At 48.2% G+C, this 21,390-nt stretch overlaps 1 protein-coding gene across 1 annotated transcript in view; it reads left to right on the forward strand.

Annotated features, from left to right (window-relative positions):
- The window catches only part of MYO3B (myosin IIIB), a 1,099,693-nt gene that overhangs the window by 155,481 nt on the left and 922,822 nt on the right, over positions 1–21,390 (forward strand). The window contains exon 4 of the mRNA XM_069221545.1: positions 10,062–10,178. Within this exon, the coding sequence (XP_069077646.1) occupies positions 10,062–10,178 (117 nt within the window). The remainder of the gene's footprint in view (positions 1–10,061; positions 10,179–21,390) is intronic.

Below are 21,390 nucleotides of genomic sequence, written 5' to 3' on the forward strand. Positions count from 1 at the left end.
TTGAAACAAAAGAGGAATTGGCTATCCTCATGAAGAGGCACAGAAAAGAATGCCTGTGACAAATCGATGACTGAGAACCATTCAGCATCGCAAGGGACTTGAAACATTATCACAGCTGGATTCGGCACGACAGGGCAGCACTTTATTATGATGTCATTTATTTTTCTCAAATCCTGCACGAGTCGGACTTTCCCACTTGGCTTTATTAGTCCCATTATCGGTGAATTACATGGACTACTTAGCACTTCTTTCAGTACCCCCTGCTTTACAAATTCGTCAATGAGTTGGGCAACTTTCATGAGAGTATCTTGTGGCATGTGGTATTGTGGGGTCTGGGGAAAGATCACGTTGGGCTTTACCATCACTTTTACTGGTTCCACTCCTTTCATCAATCCCACCTCTTTCCCTGGCATGTCCCACACTTCCTTTCCGACTGTTTCCCGTAATTCTGCTGGGATATCTTCTTCAGTTATCATCGGGAAGAGACAAATCAGAGGATACTCTTCGTCGACTGTTTCCATCTCATCCCCCTCTACACTGTCCTCCTCTTCCCCATCATTGCTCGTTTCTATTGTTATTCCTTCGTTTGAACACATTATCGAACAACCCAATTTGCACAATAGGTCTCTTCCTAACAGTGCTATCGGGCTTGAGTCACACACCACAAACTGATGTACCCCTTGATAGTTACCGATGCTGACTGGAACCGGATCTGTTATTGGGTTCGTCAGATGTCTGTTTGCTTCTCCCACCACTTGAACTGTCCTCCCTGAGAGAGGCAAATTTGGAACTTCACTGCTCTTAACTGTTGAACGTGTGGCTCCCGTGTCAACCAAGAATGAGACACGATGACCCATTACTCTTCCCTCTACGTACGGACCCCTTTGATCAACTTCCAAGGATGCCGCAAGCACACAGTCTCCTTCTTCTCCTGAACTTTCACTCTCCCATACGTTGTTTATTCCACTCTCACTGTGTAATGGGAACTGTTGTACGGTGCCATTTGTACTCATTACCTGACCCGTTACCTGTGGAGGAACCATCACTTGCTGCTGACTCATTGGTGCCAAGGGTATTTGCATTTGCTGATCAGGTACCATAGGTAACTGCTGTTGCATTGGCTGCATCTGCGTCATCTGCACACGAGGCATCTGCATCTGCTGCGGCTGCATAGGTTGTAATCCCTGCAACTGATTTACAGTCTGAAAATTTGCGTTTGGACCTCTCATTTTTGGTCCTCTCATTGTCTGAAATGCATTGACATCATTGTTTTGCTGACCAACACCTACACCTGCACCTGCACCTACACCTGCACCTACACCTGCACCTTCCTGCACCACCATCGGGCACTCGCGTTTCCAATGACCGACGATTCCGCACACGTGACACGGCATCACCTTCTTCATTGCCTGCACACCCGTCACAACAGTGTTCAAATCCGGACCATTATTCACAAAACCTCCTCTGCCTCTGCCTCTGGCCTGTGGTTGAAACGCCATGTTTCCCTGCAACTGTGGCTGCGGTTGCGATACCTGCTGTTGGAACCCTTGCATCCCTTGTAAACCTTGCAGACCTTGCAAACCTTGCAAACCTGTCTGAGCTGCCTTAAGCTGCATCATCATCACCTTTTCTTTCAGCTTTTTCTGTTTCACTTCAATTTCGTCGCTACAGTATTTCGCATAAGTCAAAACCTCATCGATCGGTTTTGACTGCCAACAAATCAAATGCGACTTTATCATCTGACTTATCTCTGGCCTCAGCCCTTCCACAAATCTGAAAACAAAATGGAGCATGTCCTTAGCCTCTATTGTTTCCGTGCCACTGTAGTTCTTGAACGCCTTCAACAACCTCTCATAGTAACTATGAATCGATTCTTTAGTCTCTTGGGCAGTTCGGTCAATCTTCTGCCAATCCACGTTTTTCGCGGGTACCTTCGTTTTCAAATGCTCAATCACCTTATAGTACAAGCTCATCACCATAGGTGATGGTGCACCTGTCTCCCTGTTCCTCTCTGGTTCACTTGTCGGCCAACCTACAGCTCTTTTGCAATCCTCCCACAAATCTGCCGGATCCACAATCTCAAAGAGAGTGTTCAGGTCTTCCCAGAGACATTTTGCAAGCTTCACAAACCTATCAGTCTGCTGATACCATTCAATCGGCTTCTCTCTTAGTTTGGGAAAATCGTCCGTAAAGGACTGAATGTCGCTTCTGTGCCATGGTACATGTACTAATTTTCCCCCTGCTGTCCCCCTCATTGGTAACATTGTTACTGTATCACTACTCTGCGGTCTTTTCTCATTGTGTTCTGTAGCACTGTCTCTCCTCTTATCCTTCCTCTTTACCCACCTGCTTTCCCATTTGTCTAAGCACCTCCACACTTGTGCACTCTGCAGCAATTCTCTAAGGTGTGTCTTCATGCCTGCTGACCTCATGTGTTCAAAATCTGTGGTCCCAAAATCTAACCTGTAGCTCCTGCTCAAGTGTTTCGTCTTGTCTATGTCAACCCCGTTTCTGTCAGCTGCTTCCTGCAAGCTCTTATGTATCTTGTTCACTTCCTTCGTAATCCTGGGACATAGATACCTCAGCTCTTCTTCCGTGTAGGACTCTAACCTGTTCACACCCATAGTCCCTTCCACCAATTCTTGTGCTTCCATGTTCAACCTGACCCTATTCATGTAGTCTTCTCCTTTCCCACTAGCTGGACTTTGTGTGGAATTCAGACTGTTGAACCACTGTGTCAACTGTTGCGCATTCACCCCCATCAGGGTAGCGTTCACATCGACTGCCATCGATGGCTGTGGCAGCTTTTCAGTGTTCGATGTGAGAGGTATTATCAATGGGGGGCTCGACCTCACCAGTGTTGACTGCGCACATACGGGACTAAACTCCATCAAGGACCCAGACCCAGTTGGCTGAGCCGCTATCGGAGTTATCCCTGGAGTGTTTTCTATGCACCTTCCTTCTGTCCCATTCTGCAGCATTGATCCCTGACTGCTCAGACCCGAATTAGGCTGACTATACAGAGGTACCGCTGGACCTAAAGTAATGGGTAAGGATATCGCGTCTGGGTTCTGTCCATTCCCCATGTTCTGTGGCATGTTCATTCCCACACCATGGGTCATCATTGCCGGCATGCCCATCTGGCTCCCCGTCATTTGAACATGTGCGTTTCCTCCCTGCATCTGCTTTTGAGGCATCAAAAACTGAGTTGATTCAGCTTGTGCCATTGTTGGGTTGTAACCATTCTGTACTCCCCTTACGGTTGGATCTAGAATCATTCCTGCACTGTTATCACTACTGTAGTACCCTGGCATCTGCGGCTGATAATTTTCTGCTGGTTTCAACACGGGCACATCTGGATATATTCTCCTAACCTGCGGTATCTGCGGGGTGAACAATAAACTCGGGTCCTTAGATCCCGATGACGCTCCTGGACTCTGTGTTTCACTGTTCTGTACCGGTGCCGGAGGGGCAGAACTGGTACTTGGACCTTGTCCATTCTCTGCATAAGGCGGTGGACGGTCGTTCAGCAATTGCATTATCAACTCCTCATCCTCTAACTCCTCTTCTCTTCTCAACTTTTCCTCGTCCTCCCTATCCTTAGAACACTTTCTGTCTGTCTTACAGGTGGCTTTCTTACCTGTCTCCTCTCCTTCCTTAGTAATTGCGGGGAACAATTTTATCCCCTGCAATACATCTGACCTCCACACCTTCTGTGCATTATCCCATCTAGCATCCGCTAGTGTCTTTTCTACCTTCCTCATTCTGGTCTCGAACTTCTTTTGCTGTTGCTGTCTGGCCATTAGTTCCCAAATTGCTAGAGCCTCGAACTGTGCTGGCCTTGGAGGCACCTTCATGTCGTACATCGTGAATCTCAAATTTTCTAAAATCTTTATATTGAATGTCCCATATATCGGGAACGCTACGCTCCCATGTTTCTCTGTCAACTTGTGCCATTGCTTTAGCCAAAGACACGGAGCTACCCCCTTTTCTTCCATTACAATATAAGCTGGTGTACCTTCGGGCGGCGTCTCCTCTCCTACGCTCGCTTTAATGTAAGACTCCCCCTTCATCGCGCTCCTGAATGCTTTAAAGAATTTCATTTTCTCGTCTTTTATTTAACCAAGTTTATAGCCTGTATTTGACTTCAATTCCACAAAACTTTAATCAATAGGTAACTTTAATTCTACAAAATTTGTAATCAATAGGTGACTTTAATTCCCGGAATACTCTTCACCTGCCTTTCCCCTTCCAATCGAGTCCCACAGACTGCGTCCAATCCGTGCGCGACCCCTCTCACCCACCAACCTATCCCAGCGCGGCTCCTAGTGACGTCACACTCACACACTGCGGCTGACAAAGCCTCGCGGCTAGTCCTCCTTCACTCACCTCTTTTCGTAACAACTTCTTGCATATATTGCGAGCTACCAAAAATAAAACAGATCTGTCGGTTTACTACAGGAAGGGTAACACAGTCGCTTCAGGACCTTAGGGACTTTTCACCAACCTTGGCCACTATTCGATCTCTTTCACCAGCCTCGGCCGCTATTCGGTCTTTCTCAGTCCCCACATTCGCAAGCAAATCTGACCCGCAGACCTACTCTCAACTTGTCAATGATCTGTTCTAGTGCACTTAGAATCTTGTCAAAGCCCGAAGTCGAAGTTTCTTTCACTCCCTAACACACGTACCGACTCGTTGACCACGCCCGATCAACCTACTAAACCGCCCAGACCACAACATGGATCAACATACTCCGGAGTCTCTTGACCTCGCAGGGCCCGTCTCAACAACAACAACCACGTGGACCTTTTTATGCACAAAGCGCCACACGCACATGAAGTTCGACGACTTCCCTACTGTCACACTCGGAGCCGCACCTCCGTTACTCTATGAAGTTCGACGATTTCTCTACTTCTACACTCGGAGTCGCACCTCCGCTATCCTTAAAAAGAAAATCCTCGCAACCTTTTCACACACCCTGCGGCAATAAGCTGTGCAAGCGCAAAACCCTAAGTCCACTCATACCATCACTAGTACCGCCAGCGCTGTTTCCACACCTCCGTTCTCTCCATTCGCAAGCTCCGAGATCCCGGGAAAGTCGCGGTGGACCTAGCCCATCATCATCTTGTCAATCCGTTCTACCCAAGAAAATCTAATTCAACTTTTCGAATGGGGTCTCAAAATGCGTAACCGTTAATTCGACACCATGTACTTTAATAGTACAGGGTCCCAAAAGACGAAACCGTCCTCTGCTACCATCTACTGATAGAGCGGTCCGTAGTAATAATTTACCTGTGTTCGGACGCTCTTTAGGCCGATGAATCTTTTGACTAAGTGGGAACTCTCTGTACTCTTATCTCGATCAGTCGCATCAAATCAATAATCAATAACGAACATAAGCAACACCTTGAACAACATAACACTTAACAATTAATCCAGAATACATTTCGGCGAACCCTGACCTTTCAGTCAGGAAGAACCACACCAGTTTATTGCAAAGTTAGTGAATTTATTTCCCTATATTAACAAAGCTAGCACAATATAAATGTTTCTCAACACCAAATGATAAACATATATGAACATTAATAGCTGTCCATAACGTCGAAACAAGTGTAATCTATGAAGCATTTGAATCACAAGACATTCGATAATGGCAATGCAAATCACTAATACGATAATCTGTAATGAGCTAATTGCGTACATTTAGTCAGCATAACAAGATCTCCAATTGCATCGTGTAACATATGGAATCCTCGTCTAACCTCAAATTAGCATCAGCATGTGGGACTTCATGCAAAACAATTTAGCAACATTAATTTAGAAAAAACTCTTAACTAGGGATCTTACCAAAAATCAGCAGTTGGTTACCTAAAAGAAACACAATGCAATTTTACAATTTCCTTTCATATTTACCAATTACGATCAGCATACAAGGAAGTCTTCGTCTCACAGGTACCGTCCTTCGGTCATCATGGGTACCGTTTCTCGATCAGCATGGGACGGGACAAAGGGGCAGGGGTGAACGGGGCAAATGCCTCACGGCGGCAAGGTAAAACTATTACTTCATGCAAAGGGATCAAATCAAAGTTAAAGTCTCTAGGGCAAGAATCATTTAAAGTCTCTTTCTCTCGATTAGAGAAAGAATCAAAGTCTCTCAAAATGGCGTCGCAGCAAAGTGGGCCATAATAGCTACGAAGTCTGCAAAATGGCGGGTATCGAGCTGGTAATGGCTACCTTCTTCTCGTGCACCTGGTTTTTATAGACAACAGTTCGAATCCAGTAGGGTCTCCATTGGAGGGTTCATAGGTTAGCTTCAAATTGACCAATCAAAAACGACAGTTCTCAAGCTTTTACTTAAGCATACATTATCCTTGGAGATGGGTACGCAAATCGCAACATTGTTTCCCAATTAGCTTACTCTCAGAGCCTCCATTGTCCGCACCTGCAAGTCGACCTTGAATTAAAGAGAAAATATGCCAGGCTGGCACTAACTTTAAGATAAGCATGTGAACAGTTTCTGTGGAAAAGTACAGCTTCAAGCAAAAATACACGTTTATTAGCACAGTGGAAAAATACGAGCATCTAAACCGTGAGACCAGGCAACTAGGCCAAAGCCTCCGCTAAAGTAATGCTAAGCTAAAACATTTCAAACAAGCAAATCGTAGCATACGTTTATGATTATGTCGGATTAGTGCAATTCTAATTCACCACGTTATATAAAGCACGCATATAAATGATGGCAAACTACTCTGAGGGCACATTTTGTCCCCGTACAATCTTTATTAATTCGGTTAAAGTCACACATGATTATTTCAGCACTACGTTTAAGCGTTAATAAATCAAAACCTTCATTTTCTGCTTCATCACCTGCGCCCACTGTTTATTCTCTGGATCAGGCTAAGATGACAATGCCCAAACCTGCAGAAGCTTCTGGCATCCGCCCGTTTCCAAGCTCTTTCATTAATGACCGATCGGAAAAATTGATTAAAAAAAAAAAAATGTCGCGCAAGAGGAAGGATTGTCAGACTATACAGTGATTCTTTCTGAACGCCTCAGTAAAAATTGAGGGTAAGTCCTCTTTCTGGCGAAAAGTGTATTAGTTAGGCACATAGGTTAGAAAACAGGTAGTTCTTTAGTCTAATCAGTTTTGGGCAAGCTTTTGAATTGATTGAAATCCTTAAAACAATTTTCAGACATTCTCTACATTTAGAGGTGTGTTGCATTGCTTGCCTTCCCTTTAGTGGAATGCAATTCCATAAGATGAAAAAGGTACTCGTGATTCCAGAAAGTTGCTACTCCGTGGATGGAAGTTGAATTTACTTCATGAGCTCTTTATTCTGTTTGTCAATGCTGTATTACTTGCGTATTTTGGGAAAGAAAATGCAATGTATCATCCATGTACTATTGGACTGCATCCACGTTCTTGTAAAATATATTAAGATATAATTACAACTGCCTTACAGCTAATGCTATTATTTTAAATGTGCGCCTATTTCACGTAATGAATAGGAACACTTTTTAACCAAATATGGTGTATGTTCCAACATTAAGGAGTCTGTGTAATGTGGCTTTTCTGTTTATGGAGGTTTCAGCGTTATCCACACCTTTGAATTAAAAAACAGCTGACTCGTCGTCCAGTAAAGTAAAATGCAGATACGTGTAGTTATTGATCACAGCTGTTCACCTGATGTAGTAGTCAATAGGTCTCTGCCGTGGAACTCATTGGATTTGCCGATGCATTTTATTTTACGATAGATGGTCACCGCCTGTGAGGCAAGTCAGCTGCAGCAATCTTTGACGAGGATTGCTGAAAATGAAAGGTTGACTGGTCACTGCTCTGTTGCTTATAGCTGTATTTGGGTGTTATACTGGTACAAAAGGGATAAAACCTTTGTTGAGACAGTGTTAACGTGTAAAAAAAGGAATATAATCAGGTAATACTAACATATAATATGCCATTTTACGCCACATAATTTGCCTCTCTTGCTGCATACTTCATCTAGCACTGCCACATAATTTAGTACTCCCTTGCTGCATAATTCCAGTGGCCCAGTTTATAACATACATTTGTGATGATCTGTTTTGATACAGCTCTTGTATATTATTTTTAAATTTATGGGAAAGTGATAGCACTCTGTCATCCTGTGTATGTTCCTTTTTTGTTGAGGGAACTTCTTCCATCATAACCAATCTGTCTCTTCCTTGATGAAAAGGGTCTGTGGATGACAGATAAGCTGGAACTGCAGCTCAGTTAGATTAATGAGGTTATTCTGTTTAAAGGTGCTTAGGCTGAAGTCTCAGTGGTTCTCTTACCTAGGTTTGTGAATGTTCAGTAGAAACAAGACTGTTTTTGCATAAGTTAAGACTTTAGCATAACTCTACAAGGTGTGCTGTCCCACTCCTGGGTGCCACGGATGAACTTGGTCCAATGCGCCAGCAATGAATGTGAAAGGTAAGTTATTGTAGCCCTGTAACACACTATTCAATGTGTAGTTGATATAGAAGTATTGCTTTTGGGTTACTAACAATCCCATAATGGAGTCAGGGGCACCGTGGAAACAGCAACAACTTTATTTTGTTAGTCCCATTATCACACACTGTGTTAAGAAGAATGAACACTTTTTAAGTTAAAATTATTTATTGCTACAGGAACAATCATGTTCTCACCACATCTAGAACAGCTACAGAGAATATTCTAAAAACAGCAACATGGCACATTAAAAATAGCGAGAATAAAATGTAATGAAAAATGCCATTGAAATCCTGACACCCTAACAACTACTTTTAGTGCTATACCATGAAGGCATGGAAAGCAGAGCAACTTGCAATATAGAGTTTCTTATGGAGAAGAGATTCACTTTATTCTGGTTTTGACAGCAAAGGCTGTCTTTATCAGCGGAGGTGTGAAGGCAATTGTTCCCCACAAAAGCAAAACACCCACTGCAGTAGCAGTCAGTCTGTCTTCCTCTGGAACTTGGCTTTGTCAGCTTAAATCTTCAGGTGAGATGTATCATCTGCGAAGTGTGAAGTATGCTGGCAGCAGGTGAAGCTGTCTCTGGCAGAATCTTGGGCTATATTCTGGGCGAAGAACCTCTCCTGACAAGTGGCCAAGTGACAATTCTTATGTCCTAAATCTTATCAGAAATTGAAATTTCCAACACAAGATTAGGCATTTCTCACTTAGATTATGGACATCAAGATATGCATCCCAAACCTTTCCTCCTGAACATATGAGGAAAAAGGATGTCAATTCAAACTGCATTATTTTGATTATATGTCAAATTTGACCTTGAAATGGTGAGAAGAAGGCATTTGACCCAGAAGAATGTTGAATTAGATATTGTATCTCTGTCATTAATTGAAGAGCTTAATGCTATCACAGTTTCTAAAAAAGATCAAATCTGGCAACGTCTGCATCTGAAGGCAGACATGAAAATGATTCTGCATAAATCAGGGAGTATGGGGACTTCCGTTGTATAAGTTAAAGAGGATGACAGCTTCATTGAACTAAGATGGCGCTGGGCCTATGTAAGACGGAGTCAGACCTTGAGGCCGTTACGTCACTGTAGTTATTTCCACTAAGTAAAACAAAGGAGGAAATATCCAAGATAGACTGAGGGCCTTATTACGAGGCTGGCGGTCTGAAGAACCCCAGCCTCGCAATGACAGTCAGACCAACGCAGCTGTGGCAGTCTGACCGCTACATTATAAGGTTGGCGGGCGGACCCGCTAACTGACCTCTGTCCCTGCCAGGATCAGTGATTCCGACGGGCTGACAGCGGTCCTGGTTGTAGTCAGCCAGGGTGGTGCTGAACTCAGTGCCACACTGTTGATTATAAACTTGTTCTCCGCCATGGTCTGACCGCCATGAAAAGGCTGGCGGAGAACAAGTGCAGGGGGCCAGTGCAGGGGTCCCCCTGCCCAGCACCCTGGAAATGCGCACTGTCTGCTTTGCAGATATTTATTACTAAGGGCCATGTATTGTGTTTACTTTGTATGTGAAACATAATTAATTAACATGATAATCTGGAAATTTAGTACTAAATTCTATCTGTTTTAGGACACAATTATACGTCAGCTGCAGACACGCTTCAGTGACCTACAGATGTATACCTATGTTGGAGATATTTTAATTGCCTTAAACCCCTTCCAGAATCTCAGTATATACTCCCCACAGGTAAGAAATCTTTTAAAGTATTCCTAAAGAAATTGTTGGTAAACTGTACTCTATAAGTGTTTGTGTGTTACTAATGTTCTTGTCTAACTTATAGAGAGTTCTCTATCAGCATGGGAAGTGGGAGTCAGTGGTCAGAGGGAACTAATAGAATAATTGCAATTCTCTTTCTTCCCATATGCAGATGTCAACAATCTCTATTTGGGTGTCTTGGCAGAGAGCACCCTCAAGAAAACAATTTCTTGCAGAGCGTAGACATAGGTGGTCATTACGACCCTGGCGGATTACTTCCGCCAGGGCCGCGGGACGCGGTGGCACCGCCGACAGGCCGGCGGTGCCCCGCGGGGCATTCTGACCGCGGCGGCTTAGCCGCGGTCAGAGAAGGGAAACCGGCGGTCTCCCGCCGGTTTCCCGCTGCCCCCAAGGAATCCTCCAAGCTTGGGGATTCCGACTCCCCCTCCCGCCATCCAGTTCCTGGCGGTTCTCCCGCCGGGAACCGGATGGCGGGAGGGGGAGTCGCGGGGCCCCTGGGGGCCCCTGCAGTGCCCATGCCAATGGCATGGGCACTGCAGGGGCCCCCGTAAGAGGGCCCCGCTTGTATTTCACTGTCTGCATAGCAGACAGTGAAATACGCGACGGGTGCAGTAGCACCCGTCGCACCTTCCCACTCCGCCGGCTCGATTACGAGCCGGCTTCATGGTGGGAAGGTCGTTTTCCCCTGGGCTGGCGGGCGGCCTTTCGGCGGCCGCCCGCCAGCCCAGGGGAAAACTTGGAATACCCTCCGCGGTCTCTGGACCGCGGAGCGGTATTCCTGACGCGCAACATTGACGGGCGGCCTCCGCCGCCCGTCAATGTTGGAATGAGGGCCATAGTGTTGGGTCCTAATGAGCCTCTTGAAACAAAGCAAAACAGAAGTATTAATCATCTGTCAAAGGCTTCCCATTGGCCTTGTGGCTTAGTCCTCTTCCCTTACCTGTCTATTTGTTTACTTGGAGTTTGAAAGTGAAGGCTTGGCCCACTCACATCACAGCCTCCTTGCACTGGGGCTTCTGGACCAAGCCTCATTGCTAGATACCATTCACAATTTGGTTCCTGATACCTTCCTTTGAGGAGCCAGGGTAGAATCACTATTTTCATCAATCATTTTCCTGGAGCCACTGGAAAATGTTATTTAAAGGCCTAAGGCCATCTATATCTTACATCTCATGTTCCAACTCTCTTATCTTTAATGCAGCAGACACAGTTAGGACAGAAGAGAGAGAGAGAGAGCAAGAGAGAGAGAGTACAGTCAAAGAGTAAAAGAAGGGGGCGTGGTCTGGCCACCGAAGGAAATGGCTGCCTGATCAGGGAGCTCCGCGCGGTGGACTGAGCCTGGGGGCACGGAGGGGCCGCCAATCAACAGGGGTGCTTCCCCCTGCTGTGTGCTGCCTGCCCGCACAAGCGGTGGGTGCCGGAGGAGGTCTGCCCCCCCATATGGACAGCGAGAGGGCTGCTGCAACACTGCGGCCCTCCGACATGAGAGAAGCCGCAGCCTGAATTCTCTCAGAGTGCGGAGAGCATATGAGGTGAAAGGGGCGGCCGGGATGGATCGCGCCAGGTCGCGTGTGACGGATTGGGGCCCGTCCACGTTCAAGGATCCTTAGCGGTTCGACTGGGACACCCCCGGGCTCCTGGAGAACAAGAGGGAGCGAGGAGTACCAGGAAGTCTACCTGCAGTCTCCTTCCCCAAACCGGAGCAGGCTCTACGCTTCAGTGCACGGGAGGCGGACTCCCCGACCCCACAATAGCACACCTCCACCAGTGGACCACGCGTGGCGCGTGGCACACAAGGAGAGAGGTGCTAAGATAATATGGTACACTGTTCCAAAACAAGAGAGAAGGAAAGAAAAGGAGTCCTGATAATCAGGAGCAATAGTCCTCACACACCACATTTGGTGTCATGCTTCATCATCGGACAGCTCCTCGTCAGACCGGCGCTGCAATGTCTGACGGGCACCCCCCGAGGGGGGGCTCTTTGCCGGAGATCTTTTTAAACTCGATGATGCCGCGGAGCCAAATGTGGGTCCGAGAGAGGAGGAAAATACATAAGAAAGAAGAGTAAAATTGGCTCAAATCCCTCACTAATTAATTTATTACTTGCTGTTGGGAAATGGTCAAGATTAAAAAGAAGGTAAACAGAGTGAAGCCAGAGATTATGCTCAGACACTCACACAGAAACAATCAAAATAAAGGAGAACGGAAGTACTCCGATAATCCTTAGTATGCGGTCGACATGTTTCGCGTCTCTTATGGTCCAACAGGATCCCCTGACGCTTCTTCAGGACCTACTTAATCATTGAGCTTCTCTAATTGAAAAAAAGCAAAACAATCTATCTAAACTCCTGTATACTAACGCTCACAGTCAAGGCGTCATCAGTCACTTACTAGGATTAAACCGGACTGGCTTTTCTTTCCTATCAGTCACCCATCTTCACTAAAGAATAGGCTCCATGGGATCACGCAGGCCTGTTGCCCGGTTCACAGTAAATTTCTGTATTCACCGGTGTCCGGTGCAGCACCTACCCCGGGGCCGCGTTCCCAACTGAAATACAGACTTGTTAACTCCCTCAGCTACACATGGACCCGTAAGCACGATTCTTCTTCAACTGCTGGTCCTCTGGAACAGCGGGACCCGAAAGAAGGGGGCTTGACACTGCGGAGTGACAGTCAGCGCAAACTGTGTGTCGCTGAGAGAATGGATCCAATACCCTGATCCTTTGGAGGAGCGCCCAGACCCAAAAACAGAAATATCACCATAGCCACTGTAACCAGCGCATATCTACAGCAGGCCCCCCTGGCACACCCCACCACATACGGCCAGGACTTGAGACACACACTGTGCTTGGGCCTGGAGGCGACGGGCCCTGGATAGGGAGTGGGTGGGTGAGGTCCAAGCGGCCAACTGGCACCTATGAGGGTCCCCCTGCCTACCACTCCTGAGTGCTGCTACGGCCACGTGACTCCATTGCTGTCGGATTTATGTTAGCATCAGACTTACTTAGCGGAGCCCCTGTGCTAGAGTTTCCAATATTAAGAGATGATTATGTCCCCCGCACAGCCATGACCTAGCCCCGTCGCCACAAGGATATTCTGAGATTTTCCCCGGGGCCCCTTCTCCTCAGGTGGCGATGCCAAGCGGGAAATCATCAGGCAGACATTCCTGTCAACTGCTGTTCTCCAAAGCTATTACGCAACCGAAACCCATGGAGGCGCAGGCGACCCCTCCTTGCTCCACGACCCTACCGGCCGACCCCGTGCAGTTGATGCCACTGACCTCATACTACAGGAAATCACTGCAGTGGAACGGCACCTGGAGGCAATGGACTTAAAGATTTCGGACCTCTCCGTGGCCTCTACCTCCATACGGGTCGTTTCCAAGTGACGGTAACGGACCTGGATCAACACCTCATGACCATCGAGGACCACAGCGTGGAATTGCCAGAACTGGACACAGAGATGCAGTCCCTGCGGGCAAAGATCACTGATTTGGAGGACAGGAGCCGGAGAGACAATTTCGCCCACAAGGAAGGCTCATTTACAGAAGGAAGGCTCAGATATCAAGGCCTTTCTTAGCAACTTCCTTCCTGAACTCACAGGCCTGGATTCCTCCCTGCCGTTGGAGTTTCAAAGGGCCCACAGAATTGGTCCTCTACTTAAAGCAACCTCTGAGCGGCCTCGCCCCATCATTACATGCTTCCTCCGCCACAAACAGGCCTGCCAAGTCATCTCAGTGGCCAGGTCTCAGGGCCCGTACTCCCTAGAGGTTCATGAGATACGGGTGGCAGCGTACTTCTCAAGAGTAACAAATGAGAAACGGAAAGCATTCTTGGCCCCATGACCACAACTTAAGAAGCTGGACATCAAATTTTGCCTTTTTGAACCTGCTCGCATGTGGATTACCCAAGATGGTAAATCAAGAGACTTCCTTAAACCTGAGGACCTTAGCTCTTTTCTGGATGACCTCATTATGCACCCCATAGACTATACCCCCCACACCTGAGACCTGGCTCCCCTGCCTTGGGAGATCCTCCCTCAGTTTCTGCTTCTCACCACCACCCCGTTTCGCAGATGAGGGGCAGGACCTATGATCGCTCGCTGCAATCGCAGGAAGGCCGTGAACATGCTCTTCAGGCCGTGATTGCTCTCACCCAGGATCAGGGCAGAGACAAATCCCGATCCCCCTTGAAAGCGGCGCCGACAATGGAACGCCCGTAGTGCTGAACTTCCGAAGAAGCCAAGAGTCTTCGTCCTCCAGCCCGTATCATGTGCCTTCCTGTTGGACACCTAAGTGCCTTGCTCACCTACCCCTGCTGCTACCTACCTTTGTTATGGTGGGAGTGGCCAGCATTGTAGTTATTGTTTTTATTGCTACTGTTGGTATTGTATACCCTATGCATAGGGCTATTGACACATGTGGCTCACTGGACATACCCCGTCATCTCTGGAGTTTCGCCTCAGGTGAGGCTTTCGGGATGTAGCGTGAGCTCACTGCCTCATGTTTTCCCCCTATGTTTCTAGTTTCAAAGTGCTCCGGCTAGTTTGTTCACTGTTAATAGTACTGTATGAGATATTTTGTCTTTAACTCATGGTCTGATTTATGCTGAGGGATGTGGACCCTACTCTTGGCGCCTCTTGGTGCCCCCCTCCCTTATGAAGCTTCTCCACCCGTCATGCTGGTCCGAGTCTGCTGCTGACCACGGCCTACTGGAGGCTATGCCATGCAGTCCAACACAAGAGCCTGCGTAACCCACTCCCTATCCCCCCCTATATAATCGGCCATTACCCTGGGGAGATCCCCAGGCGGCGCACACTGTGGTTCCCTTCACCTCCCGCATCCCGGGCCCCCAACCCAACCTACCTTAATGTTCCCCCACCGTGCCACATTTGCAGACCCCAGCTCGAAGTTATTAACCCCCCTTTTCTTCAGAACTCTTCACAGGGTTGACTAGAAATATTGATGCAGAGGCCCCATAGCTTCTCCATCGACCCCTGCGTGGCAGTCGCCCTTTCTTCTCCAACCTGAGACGAACTGAGACACACTCACTCATCTCGGTTCTATCACAGATTCCCTCAGTGATCCCCTCTCGGTTTCTTCCCCTGGCGCAATATGCTACTCCCATATTCCCGTTCCCAGTGTTATCCACCCCTGGTTGCTTAGCGGTGGCCCCTCCGGTCTCCCCTCCCCCCTTCCCCACCACGCCCGTTCGGCATGTGGGCCATGCAGGTCCTGACACCCAGTTCAACAGGGCTCACAGTAGTGAGGAATTTGCCTAATTTCCTATAGACCCTGGTTCTGTGTCTCTTTTTTGTTTCAGATTTTTACTCCTCTCTCCTCACCTTCCCCCCCTAACCTCCTCCTTCACTCCCTTTTATCCTATTTTATATATTCTGAGTTTGCCTGCCCGTACCCTACCCTCCCACGAACCCTGTTCTGTCCTTTTCTGTCTCTCCCTTTCTCTTCGTCTCTTTCACGCCCACTTGTCCTTCTCCTCTTCCCTGACCGAGGGCCCAGCGCACACACACCCTAAGCTTTGCTACTACCATAGTGTCTCTCCACTAGGAGCACTAGTGTAACGGGGACCATATGCTCACTGAGACCTGATAAATTAAGCCTGACAATGGGGTTGACAGTCCCAGTGACGGTCCTTTCATGGAACGTCCATGGCATGACAGATTACATCAAGCGGCAAAAAGTCTTATCCTACCTGCGGTCTAAAAAGACGGACATCGCCCTTCTACAGGAAACACATCTTTCTCCCTCAGAGTTGGAGAAACTGAACTGAGCAGAGATTGGGTGGGGAGGGTGCTCTTCAGTGGTGCGCCATCCGTGCACTGTGAGACACAGGGCTCGGGGAGGAAATGTGGGGTAGCAATTCTCATTCATCGATCCCTGCAGTTCAGACTCCTCAAAACGTGGTCTGACCCTGAGGTCCGTTATGTCCTCGCCAAGCTTAAACTGGGCGCTTCCAAGGTCTGTGTGGGCTCTATCTATGCTCCCATGGGCTCCAAAAGCTCTTTTTTCCTCTCTCTAAATTGGTTACGGACGGAAATTGGAGCCTCTCAGTACCTACTAGGTGGAGACTGGAACTTGGCACAAGACGCCATTCTGGACCGGCCGGGTGGCCTTGAAGTAGGCAACAATGCTGACTGGGCCCTCATTGGTGATATTCTGTCAGACCAATGTCTGCTAGATCATTGGTGCCTCTCCCATCCATCAGACCGTAAATATACTTTTGTCTCTCCAGTTCATGGGACCCAATCCAGACTAGATTATTTCTTTGTCACCCATCGGCTGTTGCATATGTTTAGGGAGTCCCAGATTTTACCAGCCACATTGTCTGACCACTCCCCGGTCTTATTGGCCATGGAGTTGGGGTTGGCATTTCCGGGACGTAAGCCATGGCGTCTCCAAACTTCCAGATATCGGACACCGAGGGGGAAAGAGCAACTCCGATCCCACGTCGCCACTTATTTCCTCAACAACATGGGTTCGGTTTCCTCACCCCAATTGTTGTGGGCTGCAGCAAAGGCGACGATACAAGAGCAGGTCATGATGGATGTTGCCATTGCCAATGCCCAGAGGTGTGACAAACAGCGAGCTCTGGAAGACAGCATAGCCCAGACTACCCGTGAATACACCTTAACTCCCTACCCATCCACCGACGTCGCCTGGAACAGGCCAAAATGGAGCTTAATGCCCTCTTTACATCGCAAGCGGAATACGCGTTACAGCGATTGAGAGGTTGCCACTATAAGCACAGAGAGAAGGCGGGACGATTGTTGGCCGCTCGACTCCGTCAAAGAGAGGCGGCGCTTGCCATCCCAGCATTGCATGGTACCGATAGCACCCTTATTACACATCCCCAGGTGATCGCAGACAGGTTTGGTCGCTTCTATCAGACTCTTTACACCCCCGAAACAGGGGGGGGGAGACCAGGATAAGTTGACCACCTTCTTTGAGAAGGCAAACATACTTTGTCCCTTGGAAGCTGGCAGGGCTCTTCTGGAAGGGGACATCAGTAAAGAGGAGAGCCAACAAGCAATAGCCAAACTTCCTTATCATAAAGCCCCTGAGAGAGGATGGATTTTCGACAGAATTCTATAAATGGATGGGGACAGATACAGTAGACTCCCTATGTGAGGCCTTCCACGGGGTGGACCAGACCGGCTCTTTACACCCCCTTTCTAACAAAGCTTCTATAATAGTATTACCCAAACCCTCTCCTTTGCGGCAGTTACTGCCCCATATCCCTCCTAAACTGGGATGTCAAAATACTGGAGGGAATTTTAGCGGCCCGACTAAAGGTCATACCATCGCTCAAACATCATACGCAAGTTGTTTTCGTACCAGGCTGTTCTTCTAGGAACCATTTATGCACGCTGCTCCACGCTCTTTGGGCGACATGAGACTCCCGGGAGGAGGCTCTTGCTGTCTCCCTGGACGCCGAGAAGGCATTCAATCGGATAGAGTTTTGAAACTCTAAAATGATTCAGGCTCGGGACTAGCTTTATTAATAGGGTGCGTTTGCTATATGACTCACCAACAGCACAGGTCAATTGCGGTGGATTCCTATCCGTCGTCTTCTCTGTCAGGAGGGCGACCCGTTAGGGCTGCCCCCTGTCGCTGTTACTATTCCTGTTGGCTGTCGAACCTTTAGCGGCAGTGATCCGCAGATCAAGTCTCATTACCGGAGTACCCATTCCTGGTGGTAGCTCCACCATTTACCTATATGCTGATGATATCTTACTAACTCTCACTGATCCAGCTAAGTCCTTGCCGGCACTCCGAACCATTTTAACTGACTTTGAACTTCTCTCAGGTTACCGGCTCAACTGGGATAAGAGAGAAGCGTTGCCTTTATCCCCTGTGACAGTAAGCGCGTCCGTGCAGGGCTTTCCAGTTAAGTGGAAGCAGTCACATCTTCAATATCTAGTCATCTACATTAACAGAGGATTGGAGAAAATGGTGGCTGACAACCTGGACCCGCTACTTGCCAGTATGAAAAGGGATTTTGACAAATGGGCACATTTGGGCCTCTCTATGTAGGGTAGAGCACAGGAGGTGCGCATGGGGACCCTGCAGAGATTCCTTTACATTCTGGGCATGTTGCCTCTGCAGATCCCCCAACTCTCCTTAGAGAGATGGATTATCACATCCGAGCCTTTGTTTGGGGGCCGTTACGTCCCCAGTTACCCATGGCTCCATTACTTACCTGCCGCGAGTACGGGGGGCTGGGTCTCCCCTCCGTAGAGCATTATGCCCTTGCATTATGCCTCTCAAAGGTCTTCCTTCTTCTGGGAGTCCGAGATCTGCCACTGTGGGCAGAGGTGGAACAAATACTCTCGCAATCCCTGTCGAGACTTAATGTGCTCTACAACACAGGACCTACTCCCCCTCCGCTAATCAATCCCATGATCAGAGCCATGCGGAACTCCTGGCAGCAAGCGCACCGCTTGTTGGGAGAGGATCCCTTGATTCATGACCGAGCCCCGCTTTGTGCAACATGGGTTTCTTGATAGGGGGAAATACTATAGTTTGGGAGGAGTGGCGATCTAAGGGCCTCCTACGAATTGATGAACTTCTAACTGATGGCAGATTGAAGTCTTTCTCGGAGCTCCGGGAGGAATTTGATCTACCCGCACAACACGCGTGGCGCTTTCTACTGCTCAAACACTGTCTTGGGAGATGCATGGGGACACTTCCATGGCGACTCTCCCAATCCCCAGTGCTCTGTTACTTGGAAACCTGGGGTCTTCTCCGGAGAGTCATATCTCGAATGCATGCCCTACAGAACCACCATCTATTCTCCCTTCCCCTCCTGATCTCCCTCAAAGATAAGTAACAGGCGTGCCTCCAGACTGAATACAGGTTGGAGGACTGGGCGGAACTGATCGAGGCAAGAGACAGCGGGGCTCAGGAGGCTTGCTTGAAATTTAGTTTCTTCTAGACACTACACGATACTGAACTCCCAGAAACTGCGGTCTTCAGCGTTGCTATCTCACGACTCCTGCTGGCGGTGCCCCCACGCCCGCTGCAATTTGCCTCACATCTTGCATGACTGTCCTGTCATCCCACCTTTCTGGCGATCGGTGGGATGTACCCTTAGGAAAACGCTACCCTTACCGCCTTCTCTCACCCCTTCTCTTTTACTGCTGCATGATACCAGTGATCTGTACGACCTTCCCCGACCACAGCAACTTTTACTACACACAGCACTGGCCACGGCCAAGGTATGTATCCTCAGACACTGGCGCTCAGAAACTGCCCCTTCCCATGGAGAATGGATCACTGCAATGTATCAAGCTGCCTCTCATGAACTAATTATCTACAGCCTCCAGGATAAGGAGGATGTGTTCCTTCAGACGTGGGCCACCTTCCTCTCAGCACCGGGGGACTGAGTGCTCCCTTACTAATGACTTGTTCCAGGGTGCATTGAGGTAGCTCCCTCGTTTGGGGGCTACACACACATACATACCAACGCATCACAGACCCCACCCGCTAGGTCTTAGCTACGTATAGGCACACATCTGCGTCTGGGCCTAAACTCTATCTCCTCACGGACAGGCTTTCCCTCTCCTTCCTCCCCCCCTTTTGCCCCATTCTCTCTCTCTCACTTCCATTAAATGCACCCCCTCAACCTTCCCCCTTCCCTTCCCCCTCCCTGTCCTCCCCCTCTTATCCCTTCTTATCCCCCCTTCGGTCACTTCACCTCTACTACCACATTTTTCTCCCCTTTTCCTACTGTTCGCAAGTGTCTGGACAAGTACTCTTGCTTCTCGCTATTCCCCTTGTTCTTTGCTTCTCTCCTCCCCCCTCTTCCCTGTCTCCCTTGTCACCACTCCGTTCCGTGTCACCCTCTGGTACCTACCCGTGGCACATGATGTGGCCAATGCGGTCTCTATCCTTTGCTTAGTTCTTCCCTTCTTCCCCCTCCGGACTCATTCCGACTACTCAACATCCTTCTCCTCTCCCTCGCACCCCTACCCACCTTCCTACCCCTGCTCCCATGCGTGCACTCTGCTGACTCTCCCTTCTTCTTCACCCCTACCCCCCCACTTTCCCTTCTGTCCCTCTTTCTTCTGTTCATTCATCAAACCCCACCTTCTACTGTCCTGGTCCTTTCTTCCCGTCACAGGTTCAAATCCTCCATCCTCGAGGTCCTGTGGTATTGCCACATCATCTTTAATGGACATACATGTATGGCTCCCCCGCTATGATCTCTCTCAGCATGTGGTTGCTTCGAGTACTCTGGAGAACAGAATGTCAATGTGGTATACCTCCTTCCTAACCTGCTCTAGCCCTGCTAATCCCATCCAGACCTAGACAAAGCATAATGGAGTCTTGGTGGTTCTGAGGAGGGACAGTTGACAGTGCTCTACCCAGATTCCTAGAGGTCCTGCACCATTTCAGACTCGACATGGGTTAAGACACAGGCGGTGTTACACACTGTGTTATGGTCAGCAACACCCGCTGCTTCATCGAGCTTCAGATCTGCAACAGGACATGTTTGGCCCTCTTGTTTATCAGCACCTGACAGAATACCTAATTATCTCTGTATTTTTTGCGTCTCTGTATTGCAGTGCTGGGGCCGCCAGACTTGTGTACTTTGCTTCGTGGGAAGGTTCTGTGTAATGTCTTAATGGTTTTTGAATAAAGAATTACAACAGAAAGAGTAAAAGAAGTGAAGGAAATAATTCAAGTAAAAAGAGAGGATGTCAAGAGATCAGAGAGAATGGGAGAAGAGAGAAGCAAAGTGTTCCTACCTTCAGTACATGCTTTGACTCCGCTGTACTGCTACTGTGTTGGAATTCTCCAAACAGCCTGCAAACACGATGTTCAGCAGGCTGGTTCTGCCAAACTGAATTACTACTTTATCTAGGATGACTTTAATCTGTGGTATTTCGACCTTTAATTTGTGTTACGTTGACCTTTGTGGTTGTTGTGAAGAAGAGCAGACCATATGTCATCATGAGATCACTATGGGGACTATTCACAAAGGTACTGAGTAAATCTTTCGAGTAAACTTAGCATTTTTGGCTTTTCACCATTTCTAAGTGTAAATCTACTGCAAACTGTAGGCTTATGGCCTTATAATGAGTTTGGTGGTCCCACTGAGGGACCACCAAACTCCTGGGGAGGAGGCCAACACCATGGCGGTGGCATCCCCTCGAGCAT

Source organism: Pleurodeles waltl, chromosome 3_1 (genome assembly GCF_031143425.1).
Source record: "Pleurodeles waltl isolate 20211129_DDA chromosome 3_1, aPleWal1.hap1.20221129, whole genome shotgun sequence".
NCBI lineage: Eukaryota > Metazoa > Chordata > Amphibia > Caudata > Salamandridae > Pleurodeles > Pleurodeles waltl.